Source organism: Dicentrarchus labrax, unplaced genomic scaffold, assembly GCF_905237075.1.
Source record: "Dicentrarchus labrax unplaced genomic scaffold, dlabrax2021, whole genome shotgun sequence".
NCBI classification, from domain to species: domain Eukaryota; kingdom Metazoa; phylum Chordata; class Actinopteri; family Moronidae; genus Dicentrarchus; species Dicentrarchus labrax.
Window position 1 is genome coordinate 1 of NW_026136868.1, and position 16,702 is coordinate 16,702.

Here is a 16,702-nt window from a genome sequence, read left to right on the forward strand (position 1 = left end):
GTGTCCTCAACCTGGCAACCCAGGTGAGCTTCTAGTGTGGGGGAGGAGAGGTTGGGGGGAGACAACCTCCTACGATGTTTTAAATTTGGACTGCAGTACCCATTTTAAACACTTGCTGTCAGTCTTATTGCTCCTTTAATGATGTTAGTGTCCAGTCTGAGATATGAGGGCTGACTGAAGATTCCTGCTTTAATTTCATGTAGGAGAAGATAAGATAGACTTTATTGATCCCACACTGGAAACTCACTTGTTACAGCAGCTGCAGATAAAACTCAGAAGATAATAAAGAAGATATATAAACATTAAATAAGCAATTAAAATATAATAAAAACAATAGAATTAATTAATTATTGTGTAAATGTATGTATGTAGTGTATCAATGTTTCCACTTTAGCACTTTAAACTGTTTTATTTGTCCTACGAGTGAAAATGTCAAAGTTCTTTAATAATTCAATGAAAAAAAGCTTCATTGCTGAAAACATCATGAATGATGTCTGATTGGATTTGATCAGGTGTTCATCCTCCAGGAGACTCAGTCAGTCTGTTCTTCATGTCTGCAGTTAACTGCTTCATCCTCTATCAGCAGCTCTCCTCTTCCTCTGCAGGAATATGTCTCCTTATGAACAGCCACAAGAGGGCGCAACAGGCTTTCTGACAGACACACAACAAAACACTCAACAGTGTTTACTTTATACCTCAGTCTGTATAAATGAGCTGACTGGTGCATTCAAATAGTTAAAGTGTGGGAGACCAAACCTCCCTCTGTTTAACCCCTGATGAGGGTTGAATCAATGAAAGGTCCAGTGTGTAACATTGAGGAGGATCTACTGGCACAAATGGAAGATAATAACTATGTTTTCATTAGTGTTTAATCACCTGAAAATAAGAATCAAACCAACATTCAGGCTCTAAAATACAGGAGGTTTTTAATAGTGTCCATATTAAAGGCATGGTCACTATCCTGGTGTGTTTGTGTGTGTTTAGATATTTTAGCTGAAACGTCATCCTGCTCTGACATTTTTACAACCACTGAATCTGGTTGTGTGTTTCCAGTTTGTGACGACTGACAGTTGGTTTTTATTGTATATTGTGTTGATAGAGTGCACATTATTTCATAGACGATGTGGCAACTTGTTTGTTGTTTATTCAGCCTCAAACTCTAAAAGGCAAACACTTGGTTTCACACTGACTGAAAGTCAATATAAAGTCACATCCGTTATCTAACCCACAGTGAAAGTACACATTGTTTATCTGAGGTTGTCTTTGTGGATATTTTATTCTGGACTCGTAGGATTTTTACATCAAACACTTATATTAGTTATTTCTTTCACATGCCATTGTTGTAATTATTTATAAAGTGTTTCTGGATTAAAATTCGAACTGTCTTTTTCTGCAGTATTATTTCATTCATGTGGCTACAGTAGTGAACGCTGTGGTAATCTGGGACCAATCAGCATTTTACTTTGTATTCACACATATCCAACCTGCTTTCCTCTTGTCTTAACTACAATGTTCAACTCTGTTTTATTTGTTACTAATAAAACATTCAATCACATTGTTCAGGAGTTTATATGAACAGTAAAACCACCACTGTGTTCAACAAAGGTCTGAATCATTACACTGATTACACTGCGTTCAGTTATGATTGAGATATTTTAGAGTGAATTGATTTATTCTCATTTTCAGAACTCCAAGATGATTCACATGAAGGACAGACTGATCCTAAAGTGTGAGCTCAGTGACTACAGTGCGTTGGTCTTTCATCACACTGTAGTCCTCCTCACGCACTCTTCTGCCTATGCACCAAACAGCAGTTAAGAGTATTCAGCCTTCTTGAAGACCCTAAATGAAGTCCTGTATAGGGCTCCAGTAGGGGACTCCATTGTTCTCCTGGGAGACTTCAACGCACATGTGGGCAATGATGGAGACACTTGGAGGGCCGTGATTGGGAGGAACAGCCTCCCCGAGTTGAACCCGAGCAGTGTTTTGTTACTGGACTTCTGTGCTAGTCATGGATCGTCCATAACGAACACCATGTTTGTACATAAGGATGCTCGTAAGTGTACGTGGTACCAGAGCACCTTAGGCCAAAGGTCTATGATCGATTTTGTGATCGTAGCATCAGACCTGAGGCCACATGTATTGGACACTCAGGTAAAGAGAGGGGCCGAGCTGTCAACTGATCACCATCTGGTGGTGAGTTGTGTTAGATGGCGGGAGAAGCCACTGGACGGACCTCGTAAACCCAAACGTGTAGTACAGGTGAACTGGGAAGCTGCGTCTGTGAGTGAGGCCCCTGTCTGGGTGTTCAAAGCGTGTCAACCCCCAACACGGTGGTGGAACCGTTGCTCAGGGCAGCCATCCGACTGACGCTGGGGACATCGAACCAGAGTGGTTAGGACTCCTGAGGCAGTTGCAGGGTACCGACAGACCCGAAGGACTGCAGCCTCAGCTATGAGGGAAACAAAACAGCGGGTGTGGGAGGAGTTCCAAGAGGTCATGGAGAACGACTTTCAGACATCACCCAGGCGCTTCTGGAAAACCATCGACACCTCAGGAGGGGGAAGCTGAACCATCCAAGCTGTGTACACTTTAGTCAGACAGACAGACAGACAGACAGACAGACAGACAGACAGAGATTTACTGCCAACTGCACATCAACTTAACCTCACAGTCAGATAGTTCTGTTCATCCCCACTGAGGAGGAGGCGGGGCCCTACAGAGCTCATGTCAGGGACCGTATATGACCTCCACTGACAAACACTGACAAACACTGAAATAGGAGGTGTGACTAGACCTCAACTTGTTTTTTTTGTGTTGGTAACTTCACTAAAATGGCCTCTCTGGGACCTTGTCTTACAGAGGAAGTTGAACTCAGTGTGGCTCTCTTTGGGGTACCTGTCTTCACATGGTGATCCTGATAAGTGGTCTCATAAAGCTGGTTGTTAACTGGTTCAGTGAACTCTGAGTTTATCAATGCAGCTACAAGAGTCATGAGGAAGAAGACAGTCTTCTTTCAAATCTAAATTTGTTTCTGTGCAGGAAGAAGTTGTAATGTCTGTAAACACAGTATGAACAGGACTAAACTTTATATGAAAACTACTCTAACAGTCGGATTATTAGTCATTCAGTCAGTGTTCAGTTACATTCAATAATACTGACTGAACTTATGAGAAACTCTTTAGAGACCAACAGTGACACATTCTCACAGACTCAGAGAGGCGGAGATAAACTGAGGTTGAGGTTGAGGTTGTGTGACATTTTAAGTGCAGGTACTTTCCTTCCTGTCAGTGTGAGAACAGAACAACATCACAGTGGAGAGTTTGCATCCATCACGCTGTAAGTCAGAGTTTCTTTTTAAAGTAAAACTTGAATGTTAAATGTTGGATTTGTTATCATTTAATTCTTTGACTATTATTTTATGGACAAACTCTCTGTGTTGTTTATTGTGATATCATTATAATCTATATAAAGTGGACTCACACTGTTACGTAGACACTGAGTCTGTATTTTTATATTGTTATCATTTATTTTATAAACCTTTTATTGAAAGCTTTGAACTCTTAAAGATGATGAAGTGAAAGATTAAATATGTTTTTATCCTCCAACAGTGGAGGAGGAAGAACTCTAACAGTCAGTAAATGAAGCACTGCCACAAAATACATAGTCCTTAATCAGTATTTTACTCATTTAATCAATAATCTACTTTCAGGATGAAGTACTATTAACAGTTAAAGGATAAATGTTACAGTTCTTTTCAATAAGAAATATGATTTATTGTATACTTATATATAGAAACATACATCAAATCAATATTTAGTTTTACAAACTCTCAGTATTTTAGTGTTTAGAAAGGAAATATTCGCATTTCGTAAATAATTATCTCATATTTCTGTTCTACAGTGTCACAGTCGCCTTCTTAAATGTGATGAAAATGTTTAAAATCAATAAGAATACTGTATCAGTGATTAATATTTAATAGGGATGTTCCGGTCCGAGTCTTTTTATATTGATTATCAGCTGAGTCCCGATCCGATACTGTTTCAGATAATAGTGCACACTTCCAGTACATTATAAGACATGGTGTACATAAATTTGAATTTAACTGCTGACTTCTCTTGGATGCAGAGGGGGATTTGGGGGGCCCCTAGGCCCCCTTTCAGGCCTTTTTTTTATCTTTTTTTTTTGGTTTTGGTTTTTTTTTTATATTTTTTTTTTTATTTTTTTTTTTTTTTTTAATATATTTCAAAAAAAAGGGGTAAAAAAAAAAAACTTGTGAGCTCCCTTTTCAACTGTTGCTGGTGAACTGACAGTAACACACAGAATACTGCAGAACAGAGAAATAAATAATAGCCATTCGGTGGGCAGACTGATGTTGATGGGGTCTTCCCCCAGAACATTTTCAATTAAGTAGAAGCCATTTCCTGTATTCTAGTGCATTTTAACACCATATTAGCACCAGATAATCCAAACTGGTTCTGTGAGATATAGTTCTGGCTCAATACAGATCAACAAAGGGCCCAATTACTATTTCTCGAAACAGAAATTACATTCTCAAAACTCTAAGATCATTTGGCAAAACAGTCTTACAGTTCAGCACAACACCACAGCTCACTTGCAAAAGCCCATATCTCTCCAAAAACAGTTCACTCGTGTCAAAACTAAAATATATAATATATATAATACATATAAAATGCATCATCCCTTTGGCATTGTGTGAGCACTGCAAGTCAAAATGTTTAGATGTTTTGTCACTATGGCAGAGGACCATATCCCTCATGTCCACCTCTCAGTCTTAGTTACTGTACTAGTGTCTTTGTCTAGCTAACAGAATACAATTGTGTATAAAACTGAAACAATAAAAATAAAAAAACAGGATTTTAGGGGAAGAGTAGCCTCTAAGGTTTGACATCACACATTGCACTCACACTGCCAAGGAAAGGTAGCCATTTTTATTCACACACATAAAATAACCTCCATATCAGAGTAAAAAGAAAATGTATAAAGCATAAATATATAAACACATAAACAAAAACAAGGAAAATTATATGTAGCCTACAGTGCTGTAAATAAAGACAGTATATGGTATTCATGGTATTATGTTGATATGATTATGTTGACTAATTTTGACAATTGAACAGATTATTGTGCAGGTGATGACTTATAGAATGAAATGATGCTGACATGTTTTGGAGAGAACAACCATTAGACTGAGAATCAATTAATCAGTTTAGATCAACTTGGAAAATGTGCTAAATGTGGGCTAACTGTACTTAATCATTCTCAAAGATGTACTAAGACATTTGCAATGTGATGAAATAAATGAGAAATACAATTCTGTTGTGAACAATTGCCAAGTGGTTTGGAGTTTTGTCCATGTTGTTTTGAGAATGTAATTTCTGTTTCAAGAAATGAGCCAAACCAATGGAGAAAAACTGTAATACAAACAAACATTAAAGAGTTATTGATCACTTTTTCCTGAAGTGATGCTCATTGGACAAATCTTTTTATCCGAAAATTCAAACATTGATATTCTTAAAACAGACAAAATGTCTTCAGATATACAAACAGACTGTACAGGAGGAGAAGAAAAGAAAAAGTGTATACCACATAACTTCAGGCATATTTCACTGGTTTGCACAAGAACATCTGTGGTCAGACAACGTGCCACTTTGTTAACAGTTATATCTGTTAGTGAGGAACAGCAGAGGACGAACGGAAAAAACAGATCACACTTTGCACCAGAACATCTGTGTGCATGTACGTACAACAACCTGGTTTGTGGTTTAGTCAGTGACAGGAAGTCAGAGCAGAGAAGGAGCTGAACACAGAGGCACTGATACACCGAGACAGAAATAAGAGAGACAGTGAAAGAAAAACTAAAATCAGCTCTACAGTTTCTACCCTGTTCAACCTCATTTTCCACTTAGTAAAGACTTTTATTTATTTATTTTAAACAAGCAGACTAAAGGTTTGTGTCTTTCTTTATATTCAGGACTCTACAATGCTGTATCCAAAGACAGAGCTCTGTGATGGACTGTCCTTCAGGACCTGCAGGGTTTTCATCATTCTTCTAACACAGTGTTTAACAGGTAATTTACACATAGAAACAGTCCAGTAACACATTGAGTGTGTGTGTGTGTGTGTGTGTGTGTGTGTGTGTGTGTGTGTGTGTGTGTAGGTGTGTGTGTGTGTGTAGGTGTGTGTGTGTAGGTGTGCCAGTACTGTACAGTTTTTACACAATTTCCTACATGCACATTTATTTTTACACCATGCCACTACCTCCTGCTGTAACCTGTGCAATATCCACATCTGTAGAAAAAGCTGTATATAGTGTACATATAACTGTTATTCTACTTTTTTCTTTATAACTTTAATTTTTCTATTTTATTTTGTTATTAAATTTGTATTTCATTTTATTATTATTATTATTATTATTATTATTATTATTATTATTATTATTATTATTATTATTATATTTTTCTCCATTGGTTTGGCTCATTTCTTGAAACAGAAATTACATTCTCAAAACAACATGGACAAACCTCCAGACCACTTGGCAATTGTTCACAACAGAATTATATTTCTCATTGATTTCATCACATTGCAAATGTCTTAGTACATCTTTGAGAATGATTAAGTACAGTTAGCCCACATTTAGCACATTTTCCAAGTGAATAGATCCTGTTGATCTAAACTGATTGATTGATTCTCAGTCTAATGGTTGTTCTCTCCAAAACATGTCAGCATCATTTCATTCTATAAGTCATCACATGCACAATAATCTGTTCAATTGTCAAAATTAGTCAACATAATCATATCAACATAATACCATGAATACCATATACTGTATTTATTTACAGCACTGTAGGCTACATATAATTTTCCTTGTTTTTGTTTATGTATGTGTTTATATATTTATGCTTTATACATTTTCTTTTTACTCCGATATGGAGGTTACTTTATGTGTGTGAATACAAATGGCTACCTTTCCTTGGCAGTGTGAGTGCAATGTGTGATGTCAAACCTTAGAGGCTACTCTTCCCCTAAAATCCTGTTTTTTTATTTTTATTGTTTCAGTTTTATACACAATTGTATTCTGTTAGCTAGACAAAGAAACTAGTACAGTAACCACTGTGAATGAAGGACTGGGCTAAGACTGAGAGGTGGACATGAGGGATATGGTCCTCTGCCATAGTGACAAAACATCTAAACATTTTGACTTGCAGTGCTATTTATATGAGAAAGAAATTTAGTTTTGACACGAGTGAACTGTTTTGGGAGAGATATGCGCTTTTGCAAGTTAACTACTGTCTTACTGTTGTGCTGAACTGTAAGACTGTTTTGCCAAATGATCTTAGAGTTTTGAGAATGAAATTTCTGTTTCGAGAAATGAGCCAAACCAATGGAGAAAACCTGTAAGTCCTGTGTTGTATCTGGAGCTGCTGTAACAAGTGAATTTCTCCAGTGTGGGATCAATAAAGTTAATCTTATCTTGTTCCTGTACTCCCTGATACACGACTGCCATTCAAATGATGGTAGAGTCACATTTTATTCACACTCTCTGTGAGTTGTTGAGTTAGACATATAAGAATTAGAAAGAGGACAAAAACACTTCCCCAGCCAGAATTTTTTTTAAACTTTACACTTCATGATGCTGTCTGATATTTGTGCTTGAAGCTCAAACTGTGATGAGTGTGAGTCAGATACAGACTCTGAGGCTCCAGCGGTCGACTGTCTTTGTTTTTGATGCAGTTTTATTAAATGTTTTCTTACTTTTAGAAAGTAAAAATGAATCCATTCAGTCTGATGACATGTATTATAACTATACTACTGTTTCTTGTTTGTTCTTTAGTTTGCGTTGCAGAGCAGTCAGAGTTGATTTGTTCACATCAACCAATCGTAGCCCTGGCTGGTGATGATGTCATTCTACCATGTTACCTTGATCCTCCAATCAGTGCCAGTTCTGAGACAGTGGAGTGGACCAGACCTGGTTTAGATCCAAAGTACATCCATTTTCACCAAGATGGACGACTGATGTTTGAAACTCAAAATCCATCTTACAATAACAGAACGAGACTGTTTGTGGATGAACTGCAGAATGGAAACGTCTCCATGAAAATCTTCAAAGTGAAAATCTCTGATGCAGGAAAATACTTTTGCTTCCTTGAACCAATGTTGAAGGAAGCTTCCATCCAACTCACTGTTGGTAAGTCAGACTTTCTGAAGATGATGAATTACACATTGTGGTGACTGTTGCTACTGATGAGATTGATAGACTGAGTCAAACTAGTTGGACGTGTGTTCTCCACACAGACCACTTCTTCATTTTGCAAAAAGCTTTATTATCTTATAACAAAATACCAGAACGTGTATGGCTACACGGCCAAAAACTGCTCACCTATTTCAATCACAAAGAATAAACAAATAATGCATCCATAAGAATAAAAATCTAACTCTGATCAACCCATCTTGTAGAATCGGATCCAGCCTGTAAATGCTGCTTTTCCTTTTTACTCCAAACCTCTCAGATATCACTGCTTCAGTTTCACTGTGGGATCTTTCCTTCTGACTGAAAAGAATGATGGCAGACAAACTCTGACCTAATGAACCTTTCAACATTTCATGCTCCACCTTGGCTTCATATCTCCATGGGCATTTTCCAGACAATGCTTCCTTTTCTGACTCGCCCAGTGTTTTTACAATAATAACAAAAAATACATGCAAAATGGCAGCAACACACATTTCTGCTGACTGCAAAGATCAGTAATGTAACTTTATATTAGAAGTAAGCAGCCATGATAAGACACAAAGAAAACAAAGTCAAACAGGCAGAAGATGAAGACTTTAAAATATAAAGTCAGAGTAAAATCAACATTGACTGGAAGAAACATTAAATGTTTCCTGTGGAGTTTTATTAGAAAGAAACATTTCTGTTAACATTCAGTGTTTCTTATCAAAGTACTTTGTGTGTTTCCTTCAAGTCTAACAATTATGTTGAAAGCTGTATTATGGAGAGCATGTTTAGTCACCAGCAATATTCTTCCTGTCTTTGCTGCTCCAGTGCAGTGTTTATTTGGCTCATTACTGCCACCTGTAGGTCACATTGTTAGGTAGATAGATAGATAGATAGATAGATAGATAGATAGATGTGAGATAGATAGATACTTTATTCAACCTGAGGGAAATTCAAGTATCCAGTAGCATACAAAATACAAAACATACATTAAACATACATTAGACTAAAATTAAAATCCCTAACCTTAAGAATAGAATTAAAAATAAAATAGAAGATAAAATAGAAAGTATTATATATATAGATATATATATAATATATAAAATTAACAGTAGCTACAATAAATGGTGCGAACAGTGCAAATGGAAGTAAGTAAGTAAAACAGTGCAAATGGATGTGCAAAATACAGATAGAAATTGTCCATTGTCTATTATCTATTGTCCTCCCTGCCTTTACTGAGAGCTGTTGTACAGTCTGATGGCCAGGGGGACGAAAGAGTTTTTGAGTCTGTTGGAGCTCGACTGGGACAGCAGTCTGCCACTGAACACACTCCTCTGCCTAGTGAAGGTGTCGTGCAGAGGGTGCTGGGTGTTGTATGGACAGCAGTTTGTCCAGGGTCCTTCTCTTCCACTGTCACCAGAGAGTCCAGCTCTGTGTCCACCACTGAGCCAGCTCTCCTCACCAGTCTGTCCAGTCGACCGGCGTCTCTCTTCTTGCTGCTTCCTCACCAGCAGACCACAGCATAAAAGAGCATGCTGGCCACCACAGACTGGTAAAACATCTGCAGTAGTTTTTTGCAGATGTTGAAGGACCCCAGCCTTCTCAGGAAGTACAGACGGCTCTGCCCTTTCCTGCGTAAAGCGTACATATTTGCTGTCCAGTCCAGCTTGTTGTCCAGCTGCAGCCCCAGATATTTATAGGTCCTGACCACCTCCATCGACCCCCTTGATGGACACGGGTTGGAAATGTGGTTTCTTCCTTCTGAAGTCCACCACCATCTCCTTGGTCTTGGAGGTGTTCAGCTGCAGATGGTTGGACCTGCACCACCTCACAAAGTCCTCGACCAGGCTCCTGTACTCCCCCTTCCATCCATCCTTGATACAGCCAACTATCGCAGCGTCGTCCGAGTATTTCTGCATGTGGCAGAGCCCAGAGTTATACTGGAATTCAGATGTGTTCAAGGTGAAGAGGACGGGGGAGAGCACGGTCCCCTGTGGTGCTCCGATGCTGCTGACCACAGTGTCTGCAGCACAAAAACGCAATTCTCACAGCGCCGCTCTCCTTGTCCAGATGAGAGTGGGCCCTATGGAGGAGATAGAGGATGGCATCCTCCACGCCCACCTTCTCCTGACATCCAAACTGCAGTGGATCTTGTGCGTGGTGGACCTGGGGTCTAAGGACATGCAGCAGCAGCCCTTCAAAGGTCTTCATAATGTGTGACGACAGTGCTACTGGTCTGAAGTCACCCGGCTCCTTGGGGTGTTTTTTCTTAGGAACCGGGATGAGACATGAAGTCTTCCAGATCACTGGGACCCTCCCCAGTTGTTCATTGTGTTACCTGCACAAGATAAAGCAAATAAAGACCCACTGATAAAAACACTGTTTCACAGCACTTACAGAGGTCAGAAACACCACAGGGTGCATTCAAAGGTCCAGTGTGTGAGAGTTATGGATCTCTACAGAAGTGGAATTAAACTCTGTTTGATAAGTTTACAATCTCCTGAAGAATTAAGAATTGTTGTTACTTTATAATGAGCCTTTAATATTGCCATGGAGGCAATCATATTAAACCACCATCTTTCTACAGTAGCCCAAAGGGACAAACTAAACACTTGCTGTAGATACAGACTTTCATATTTTTCGTGGCCACCATAGTTTTTCCTTCATGTGTGGTTGAGTCAGTGGGTTCAGTTGGTTGCAATCTGCAATCTCACTGCTAAATACTACACAATTTTAAATTGCACATAATAACAGTTGATCGTGATGATCTTGATGAAGCAACATGTATAAATACATTCAACAGGTTTGTTCATTCAAAGAGTTCAAAGATGTTTTGGTGGAAAATGTTAAGTTGCAAACTTTTTATAATATATTTAAACTTTGATACAAGTTTGATCTTAAAATTCCTCCTCTCTTCTCATCAGGTGTCGTCTCCACTCCCATCATAGAGGTTGTCTCCAATAACAACAGCAGTAAGGTTTTACAGTGTGAGTCTAAAGGCTGGTATCCAGAGCCTGAGGTGGTCTGGCTGGACGGTGAGGGAAACCTCCTCTCTGCTGGACCTACAGAGACAGTCAGAGGTCCTGATGACCTCTATACTGTCAGCAGCAGAGTGACTGTGGAGAAGAGACACAGCAACAACTTCACCTGTAGAGTCCAACAGAAGGACATCAACCAGACCAGAGAGACACACATCTATGTTCCAGGTTATAAAGAGCTCTAAATATATTAAACATATTGTCACTGTTGAGCTCTAGTTTGATTCAATAATGTCATTCTGTTCTCTCTTCTATCTTTTCAGATTATTCATTCACAGTTCAGTCTGATTGGATTCTGATCATCGGCACTCCTGTTTGCATTTTTGTGCTGTTCATCATTATCATGCTGATAATATGTAAGTCATATTTATTTTCCTTTTTTATTCCAAGTTACTGTCAGAGCTCTTTATTGACATACATACAGGCATAACAACAGTAACTAAGCAAACAGTCTGAAATGATCTTCACTGCAGGAAATTTGGGGAAAATGGAGGAAATAAAAGAAAATGTGTTGCTTTCAAAAGCTTTCTCTCATTTGGAAATGTTCTGTTTATGAAAGTCACTGTGATGTTAAAAATATTCCAGTTCAATTATCATATTTTTGTTCTGCTTGTGTAGTTTTCTCACTTTAACACTCATTCATTGATTAGACAAAAACACATGAACACAACAACTTCAACACTTTCCTGTTTCTGTTGGTTCACAGGCATAAAGAGGATCCAGGACAAAGTAATTTCACAGAGGCAGAGATGGATGAACAGCAGGATGTAAAAGAGGCAGCGTTTGTGATTCCAAGAAATCCAACAGTGATGAAGAAACAGAATGCTGATGGGATTGTAAGCAGCTGGACAGAGTTCAGAGATCACAGACAGAGGAAACATCAGCAGGAAATAACACTGAAGACACTTTAAAACACAGAGAGACGCAGCGTTGAACGACGTGGACTAAAAACCTCCTGTAGTGACCGAGAACGAGGAGGAAATCATTGTGACACTGGAGGATATTCTCCATCTTTTCCTGCTCTACCATCACACTGACAGAGAATGATGATGTTGTTTGTCTTCCTAGTTTACAATCTATCCATTGTGACTTTGTTTTCAGTCTATGTGAGCAGGTGTTGTCTTTGAGCCAGTGAAAAGGCTGCAGACACACAGTGAAGAAGTGAGATCTTAATGATGTTGGTGTCCAGTCTAAGATATGAGCTGTGACTGAAGATTCCTGCTTTCATTTCATGGATTGTATCAAAGTTCCCACTTTAGCACTTAAAGTAAAGTAAAATGTCAACAGGTTGTGTACAAAAGGCTGTGACTTTGTCCATCATCATCCATTCTCATCTGTTTAAACTCAGAACTGTTCACTACATGTTTCTTTACTCGAGCTGTATGAGTTCATTTTATGAGTTTATCTACAAAAGAAAAGTCTGCATTGTTCTCCTTACACTGTGTGCTGGTTGAGATTTGTCCTGTAAGGAGCTGTGGATGTGACAGGATGCTCCTTTAGTTTCTGGTTTTAGTGACAATGAAAATACTGATCTTGGCATTAACCTCTGTTCACATTTTAGTATTTCTTTCTGCACTTTTCTGTATTTATAATTCATTAACTGCTGTCTGTAAGTCAAATTAAAGCTTTACTGTACTCAACACTATTAAAACTATCAATAGATCATACTCTCATTTATTATGTCATTGTGGTCATTTTCAACATTGTCAGTAATTCAGACACTATCTGACTTTACATCTGGAACCTTTAAAGTAATTTAACAATGTAATAAAACACAGGGTGACTCCTTATTGAACAGAAACCTTTACACTCACTTTAAGCTCTCTGATACTAGAAAGAAAGGTTAGTGCGCCCCCTGCTGATAAATAAAGGTTCAATATTAGTGTCACTGCATCTTCCTCTTCATGCTCCTATAATGTGTGCTGCTCTCACGTCTCCAGGTTCAGAAACTATGAGGACTTTGTATTAGAAGTAAGCAGCCATGATACAACAGAAAGAAGACAAAGTAAAACAATTCATGAACACTTAACAATGTAAAGTCAGATTAAAATCAACATTGACTGGAAAAAAACCTGAAAGGTGTCCTGTGGAGTTTTATTCTACACAGACAACAGTTCAATCGTCTTCCTGCCTTTGCAGGTCCATTGCTGCGTTTGCTGCCACCTGTAGATCACAAGGTAACACAAACAGAGAGCCACTGATGAAGACATTGTTTCACAGCACTTACAGAGGTCAGAAACACCACAGGCTGTCTTTAAAGCAACTCTAAGGTTGATATTTGTTGTGATTCAGCCCTCAGTTACCACTGTGGTAAATATGGACAGCTGAACATGTGCTGATATCTTGTCGTCTGTTTTGGTTCGGCACCATTCAGCACAACTGTTGTTCCCATGTGTATGTGTTTGTCAGTGAACTGGTGACTCTTACTGGTTGTTCTGGGTGCTGTTACAGAGGAGGCTGGGATCAGTGTAACAAATACTGCAGTGCAGGAACACTGACCATCACTAATATGAGGACTGAGAACCAGAGAGCAACTGGGGAAGACAGAGAGAGTGCAGACCAACAGAGAAAACTTCAGGAGGAGGAAATAAAGTCGAGTTTCTTTCATATATAATATATATATACATTTATAAGTGACATTTTGAAACATCAAGTGCTCAGAATACAAAGAAATCAAAAAATACTATAAACAGTTAAAATGAACATACGTAGATAAGGTAATAGATAATATTGTAAACAGAAAAACATGAAGAGATTCAACCAATGAACCAAATAAAGAAGAAGACAACAGTATCTTTAAAGTTTAGCCACAGAGACCAAAATCTGTTTATGTGGTTTTTAATTAATGTTGGTGTAAAAATGGGGATTTGATTTCTCATAGTCAGGGCTGTATGAACCACAGAGGAGGGGGTACACTACACATCCCACTGAGATGAAAGACATACAGTTTAGACAAGTCTTATAGTCACCAGCATGTGGAAGAATTCATTACAAATTACTCACTTCTCTCAAAGCATTTCCTCACCTAACGTCTTAGTTGTGTACTTAATAAAACTTAAATTTTTATTGAGCAGTCGAGTATTATTTTACTGATACAGGACTGCCATCCAAATGATGTTAGCGGTCGATTGTCTTTGTTTTTGATGCAGTTTTATTAAATGTTTTCTTACTTTTAGAAAGTAAAAATGAATCCATTCAGTCTGATGACATGTATTATAACTATACTACTGTTTCTTGTTTGTTCTTTAGTTTGCGTTGCAGAGCAGTCAGAGTTGATTTGTTCACATCAACCAATCGTAGCCCTGGCTGGTGATGATGTCATTCTACCATGTCACCTTGATCCTCCAATCAGTGCCAGTTCTGAGACAGTGGTGTGGACCAGACCTGGTTTAGACCCAAAGTACATCCATGTTCACTATAATGGACGACTGGTGTACGAAACCCAAAATCCATCTTATTATCTCAGAACGAGACTGTTTGTGGATGAACTGCAGAATGGAAACGTCTCCATGAAAATCTTCAGAGTGAAAATCTCTGATGCAGGAAAATACTTTTGCTTCCTTGAATCAATGTTGAAGGAAGCTTCCATCCAACTCACTGTTGGTAAGTCAGACTTTCTGAAGATGATGAATTACACATTTCTGCTGACTGCAAAGATCAGTAATGTAACTTTATATTAGAAGTAAGCAGCCATGATAAGACACAAAGAAAACAGTGCTGTAAGTTATTTGTTGGATCTGAATCCACTGTTTGATATTCCTCCTCTCTTCTCATCAGGTGTCGTCTCCACTCCCATCATAGAGGTTGTCTCCAATAACAGTAGAAGAGTAGTTCTACAGTGTGAGTCTAAAGGCTGGTATCCAGAGCCTGAGGTGGTCTGGCTGGACGGTGAGGGAAACCTCCTCTCTGCTGGACCTACAGAGACAGTCAGAGGTCCTGATGACCTCTATACTGTCAGCAGCAGAGTGACTGTGGAGAAGAGACACAGCAACAACTTCACCTGTAGAGTCCAACAGAAGGACATCAACCAGACCAGAGAGACACACATCTATGTTCCAGGTTATAAAGAGCTCTAAATATATTAAACATATTGTCACTGTTGAGCTCTAGTTTGATTCAATAATGTCATTCTGTTCTCTCTTCTATCTTTTCATCTGATTTATTCACAGTTCAGTCGTCTGATCGGATTCGGATCATCGTCAATCTTCTTTGCATTATTGTGCTGCTCATTATCCCTCTGATAATATGTAAGTCACATATTTATTTTCCTTTTTTATACCAAGTTACTGTCAGAGCTCTTTATTGACATACATACAGGCATAACAACAGTAACTAAGCAAACAGTCTGAAATGAGGAGGACCAGAGAGAGCAACTGGACAGAGTTCAGAGATCACAGACAGAGGAAACATCAGCAGCAGGAAATAACACTGAAGACACTTTAAAACACAGAGAGACGCAGCGTTGAACGACGGACTAAAAACCTCCTGTAGTGACCGAGAACGAGGAGGAAATCATTGTGACACTGGAGGATATTCTCTATCTTTTCCTGCTCTACCATCACGCTGACAGAGAATGATGATGTTGTTTGTCTTCCTAGTTTACAATCTATCCATTCTGACTTTGTTTTCAGTCTATGTGATATAATATTCTTTATACTTAATACTGTGATCTTTTGCACATTCCAGCAAAACCTGTAAATTGTCCATATAATGTAATATAATAATTTTAGCATCTTATAATAATGTTTATGTACTAAGTGCTTCAAATAGGACCACAACTTCATAACCACTTGATCATTTTGGTAATTTGTATTTAGAGAACAACTCTTATCATGGCTGCCACTCAAGTACTTCCTTCTCCTTGAGAGAATTTGATGACAAATCAATATCTTGTCATACATATTGAGTACACACAGTTTCTGTTTGCCAGTATTTTCTTGTTGTTGTTTATCTCCTCATTGTATTAATGAACATTATTATTGACTGAATGTAATCTGAGAGAGACATTGCAAATTACACTGTCATTATGGTGAGATACTATATAATGACATATACTACATATTATATATAGAATATATATAACTATACTAAACATAACAACTACTGAAATCTTTGTTTACTATATTTTATTGTTGTTGTTATTCTGATTGATCTCAGTATTGCTAGTTCCATTAGTTTAGTCGTATACTTTGTACATGATTAATAAAATACTTAATAACCTTTACTGATGTGTTTATTTTAAAGTAATAATTCTTACAGCATTATTGTTCATGAATAACTACAAAACGATATGATGATAGAAACATGAATCAGGTTCAACTCTAACTGGAGAGATCTTCTGTATGACATTAAAAATGTGTCTTTTGAATATACTAATGTGTTTTGATGCCCTGATGATCCACAGAGGGAGAAGCTCTTGAACTGTAGG

At 38.2% G+C, this 16,702-nt stretch overlaps 1 protein-coding gene and 1 long non-coding RNA gene across 6 annotated transcripts; one reads left to right on the top strand and one right to left on the bottom strand.

The window, feature by feature from the left end:
- Positions 1-3,039: 3,039 nt before the first annotated feature.
- On the top strand, positions 3,040-15,595 carry LOC127360322 (butyrophilin subfamily 1 member A1-like). Of its 5 annotated transcripts, none has more exons than XM_051394712.1 (6): positions 3,046-3,339; positions 5,996-6,092; positions 7,856-7,941; positions 14,610-14,877; positions 15,052-15,333; positions 15,444-15,595. In XM_051394712.1, the coding sequence occupies exons 2-6, from the start codon at positions 6,005-6,007 to the stop codon at positions 15,578-15,580; spliced, it is 861 nt and encodes a 286-aa protein (XP_051250672.1). In that variant the 5' UTR covers positions 3,046-3,339; positions 5,996-6,004; the 3' UTR covers positions 15,581-15,595. The 5 variants fall into 5 exon arrangements, with proteins under 5 accessions (XP_051250673.1, XP_051250672.1, XP_051250671.1 ...); XM_051394709.1 differs by lacking the exons at positions 14,610-14,877; positions 15,052-15,333; positions 15,444-15,595 and adding exons at positions 11,161-11,442; positions 11,538-11,630; positions 11,981-12,947 and having other exon boundaries at positions 3,053-3,339; positions 7,856-8,209; XM_051394713.1 differs by lacking the exon at positions 7,856-7,941 and having other exon boundaries at positions 3,040-3,339; positions 14,524-14,877.
- Positions 7,893-14,705, bottom strand: LOC127360324 (uncharacterized). Its single transcript, XR_007883602.1, has 2 exons — positions 14,659-14,705; positions 7,893-7,990 (listed from the first exon to the last, which is right to left on the bottom strand). It is a non-coding gene; the product is annotated as an uncharacterized LOC127360324 (long non-coding RNA).
- Positions 15,596-16,702: the final 1,107 nt, after the last annotated feature.

Bases quoted from the DNA above. Each gene is read 5' to 3' on its own strand.
- LOC127360322 (XM_051394709.1), top strand. From the start codon at position 6,005: ATGCTGTATCCAAAGACAGAGCTCTGTGATGGACTGTCCTTCAGGACC. The intron at 6,093-7,855 runs GTAATTTACACA...TTTGTTCTTTAG, and splicing joins TCTAACACAGTGTTTAACAG to TTTGCGTTGCAGAGCAGTCA. The intron at 11,631-11,980 runs GTAAGTCATATT...GTTGGTTCACAG, and splicing joins CATTATCATGCTGATAATAT to GCATAAAGAGGATCCAGGAC.